At 34.1% G+C, this 4,386-nt stretch overlaps 1 protein-coding gene across 1 annotated transcript; it reads left to right on the forward strand.

Annotated features, from left to right (window-relative positions):
• Positions 1–593: 593 nt before the first annotated feature.
• LOC112022778 (putative serine/threonine-protein kinase) lies at positions 594–3,017 on the forward strand. The gene is made up of 6 exons (XM_024055407.2): positions 594–828; positions 992–1,107; positions 1,194–1,410; positions 1,545–1,782; positions 2,012–2,162; positions 2,253–3,017. The coding sequence occupies exons 1-6, from the start codon at positions 765–767 to the stop codon at positions 2,568–2,570; spliced, it is 1,104 nt and encodes a 367-aa protein (XP_023911175.1). The 5' UTR covers positions 594–764; the 3' UTR covers positions 2,571–3,017.
• The last annotated feature ends 1,369 nt before the right edge of the window (positions 3,018–4,386 follow it).

A 4,386-nucleotide genomic window follows, 5' to 3' on the forward strand; every position in this document is an offset into this window, starting at 1 on the left:
AATACCTGCTTGGTTCGACTCAACTTCCTTTTTGAGTGTTCGGCTATTTTCCATTAAACGCAACTAGCAGACTTAGTTGGACTCTAAATTGCTCGTGTTTGAGAATCAACTAATTAATAACAAATTAAATTAATAATTCTATTTTAAAGTTTTTAAAGCCATGTAATGAAGTGGATATGGGATTTTCTTCTAAGATCATAAAATATGTATTTTGTTTATTCGACCGTTAGGTGAGAGCAGAAAGACACATCATGTAATGGTCTCAACTCTCAAGCGAGAGAGAATTTTTTTTATAAATTTTTTATTGAAGCATATTATTATATTAACAACTAGGGAAATTCCTTTTAACTTATCATTTTTTTTGGCTAAGATTCTAGCCAATCATTATTATTATACTATATGTTACGATCAACTTGTAGTAGGCTGCTTTTTGTTGTTGTTGAGATGATTGAAGAAGGCAGATAACAGATTAGTCGCGTATAAAATTTATAAATTAACATTAATATAAATAAACTAATAATTTTCATAATATAAAATCCCAAGTAGAACTTTCAAAGTCAACAGACTTAAACAAAGTCTAGAGAGAGAGAGAGAGGTGTGCTAACGAGTCAAAATTCCTGAAGGCGTGTACCCATTAATTTGTGCTCTCCTATGCTGCTTCCTCTTTCCCTTCCAATTTTTCTATTTCTCCATTATGCTTTCTGATTAACCCATATATCAAATTTCAAGGAGAATTTAATTTGTAGACTGTAGAGTACAACAACATGAAGCTTTCTTGCTTAAATTGCTTCAATTCAGATTCTGGAACTGCGGATAGGACCAGGCAAGGTAATTTTTTTTTGATATTTTTCAAAATTTCATCTTTGTTTAAATGTTATTGTTTCCATTACACATATTGTTGTTTCATATGTATATATATTCCTTTATCTATTTTGTGTTTTACTTTGATTATATACTTAGATTTCTTTTTATGCATATCCAACAAGTCTAGGAGAACAAAATCCAGAAAATTTCCGAGTGTTCTCTTATAACGAACTAAGATCTGCCACTAATGGCTTCCATTCCTCGGCCAAGATCGGAGAGGGAGGTTTTGGCTCTGTCTACAAGGTTAATCTCTTTTTAAAAATAAACCTTTAGCATATGTATAAAAATAGAGTTAGAGCCTAATAAGATTGTTTGGTTTCACTTTGAAGGGTCGGCTTCGAGATGGGTCACTCGTGGGTGTAAAAGTTCTTTCAATTGAAGTAGAATCGATGCGAGGTGAGAGAGAGTTTATGGCTGAAATAGCTGCACTTTCAGATATCAGACATGAAAATCTTGTCACCCTTCGAGGATGTTGCGTTGATGGAGCTAGCAGATACTTGGTCTATGAATACATGGAAAACAATAGCCTTGCCCATTCCTTACTTGGTAATTTTATGTCTTTCTTGTATTTTTTTTGATACCCCATTTACATAACTCTATAATGCATGATGTTTTAGGTGGTATTGCAAAGTTATCATTCTTCAATTTCCTTTTAAACAAGTTATGTTCTTGATTTATAGGTAAACAGCAAAACAGGTTGAAATTTAGTTGGGAAACAAGGCGGAATATTTCCTTAGGAGTGGCTCGAGCACTTGCCTATCTTCATGAGGAGGTTCAACCCCACATTGTCCACAGAGACATTAAAGCCAGCAATATACTTCTTGATAGAGATTTTACACCAAAAGTTTCAGATTTCGGTCTATCAAAGCTATTTACAGATAACATGTCCCATGTTAGTACTCGTGTTGCCGGCACATTGTAAGTGGAATCTCTAATTCTTACCTATAATAAGCCTAGGAAATGGTAATTTTATTGTGGATGTGGTTTATTGTGATTTGCACATAATAAAAGTAGTTTATATTACTTGATAACTTGTCACCTTCTAAGTTGTAAAAAGCAGTTGTGAAAAAACTTATTCACCTCTTTAGATTTTTCTTCTTGAAATGTTATGTGCTAATGGGGTTTATTGCTATCACAAATGCCAAAGAGGCTATCTTGCACCAGAATATGCCGTCAGTGGACATCTAACACGAAAATCTGATATTTACGGCTTTGGGGTACTAGTATTAGAAATCGTCAGTGGTCGGGCAGTCATGGATTTTGACCGTGAATATAGGGAACATTACCTCGTTCAGAAGGTAACAGAATTACGAATGGCATCCTTTTCCAGCTTTAGGCTACCATATGGTCTAATTGAAATTTGTTTTTTCTTCATATGTGACTTGCAGGCATGGGAAGCCTACAACGCCAATGAACTTGTACAATTAGTGGATTCCGCCTTAGAGAACAACTTTCCTGAGGAAGAAGCTGTTCGATTCTTAACGGTAGGCCTACTTTGCGTGCAAGAAACTGCAAAGGTCCGGCCACGAATGTCTGAGGCGTATAGAATGTTGACAAATGAGATCAACGTCAATGATTTTGAGATTTCACAACCTGGACTTGTTTCTGATTTCATGAATATCAGAACAGGCCAAAAGCAAACGACAGAGGGTTCGAGTTCTTCTTATGCAGTATCCATGTTTAGTTCAGCCAATCTTGGACGTTAAATGAAAGAAAATGTTTTTAATGGACTGGTTGAAGTTTAACACTACAATTGGAAGAAGAGAATGGGTATTTTTTTTTTTAAGACTGATTTTTGGTCAAGCTCCAATTAGAGTGCCCCCACTAGGGTTCTTGCCAAATTAACCGGATTGATCATTTTTTTGACCATGGTCACCTCGTCCATGGAGCAATTGCGTGTATTGAGCATTTCAAAGAAGACTGAAGACCAATGTTGGAATTCCATTATAGATAACGCAATGATGTGTATTTATTGGAGGCAACTTGTGGATTGTAGCTGAGGCTTGTGCATATTTTGCTTTTGATCGTGTGAGTCCTGTGGTAAAGTTAATCATCTTTTTGAACTTTGTAAGTGATTCAATTAATTAACATTCGATTGTGTAATACTATTCATTCTTCAAAGTGAAATAATAAAATTTTGATTTGTGCAAGAATTAGTATTCAAAATGTTTTTGGGTTCTTATTAGTTGAATAATAAATAATCGATATTGGTAGCAAAAGTGTAGGAAACATTGACTGATTTAGTCCAGTAGATATATATCCTTTTCTCAAATAGAGGAAGTAATACTTTTTCATACTTGGTAAGCAAGAGGGATATAAATATTGATATTCATTTGAGACAGCATTCTTATGGGTACACTTAACCACCTTAATTACCATGAATCTGCCGTCCTGGAGACCTTGGATATGGAAAACCATGGTAGAATAGTCAATTCAAATTTCACTACCATGACCAGAGGTGGCTGGAATTTATTGGGTGACACAAATTTGAATGGAGTCTTTGGCAAAAAATTCAATAATAATTAAAAAAAAAATACCCCTACGGCTACATTAAAAAAATAACAACTTGACTTTAGTCTCAAAATTTGGGTTCGATTGTGTATTCTTAGTAGACTAATTAGAGTCAGTCGTATGTATTATTTTTCATCATATTCTATTATATCCAAAATTATTTATATTATCTCTTTAATTGACATTTGTTTTTACTACTTTTACTAATGTTAGTTTAGATCATCGTTTATCATTTTTAGTTTTTGATAGGCCAAAAACCTATTGATCAATTTTGATGAATTAATTAATTAATTAGTCAAGTTTATTAATTAATCAAATTAACATGTAATTGTATGTGGCAGCATAAACAAATCACCAATAACTAAAATATGCAGTGGAAAATAAATTGACACGGTGATTTATTTACGAATAGGGAAAACCTACAAGGCAAAAATCCCAACGAGTGATTTTAAGGTCACCACTCTCGAGAATCCACTATTATCATAACAAACGGTTACAAGTAAAGGAATCTCAGTACCTTATACCAACCTACAGTTGAACCTTTATCCCAATACTCAATTAGACTTGTTCTGTAGTGACTATTTCTCCTTGTAATACACGGCTCCCAATACATGACTAACTAATTACGTGGATCTCAGTACGTGACTTCAATCACCAACTAGAGAAGGTTGTTGGCTGCAAAGTTCTTCAGTTCATCAAGACGATAAAGATCGAGAAGCTCCTTGGTCACAAAACCCTACGGTGCATAAATACAGCAGCTTCTTCAAAAGAAAGATGAACTAGGAAAAATTATATCTCAGGTCATAATTTGCTTAAACAAAACTTTGCTCAACACTTGTGCAACTTGTGTCTCTGTTTATTGCCTTTAAAATAATCCTTATATATGTCTAGGGTTGTGAGAAAAAAAAGTTCAAATATATAATCACGAATTGAATGAAAAATAGTCCTGGAAAACTGAACTTCATAAATCTTGATAGATACCTATCTGTCGAGCTGCTGATGAGCCACGGG

This window comes from Quercus suber, unplaced genomic scaffold (genome assembly GCF_002906115.3).
Source record: "Quercus suber isolate HL8 unplaced genomic scaffold, Cork oak 2.0 scaffold_236, whole genome shotgun sequence".
NCBI lineage: Eukaryota > Viridiplantae > Streptophyta > Magnoliopsida > Fagales > Fagaceae > Quercus > Quercus suber.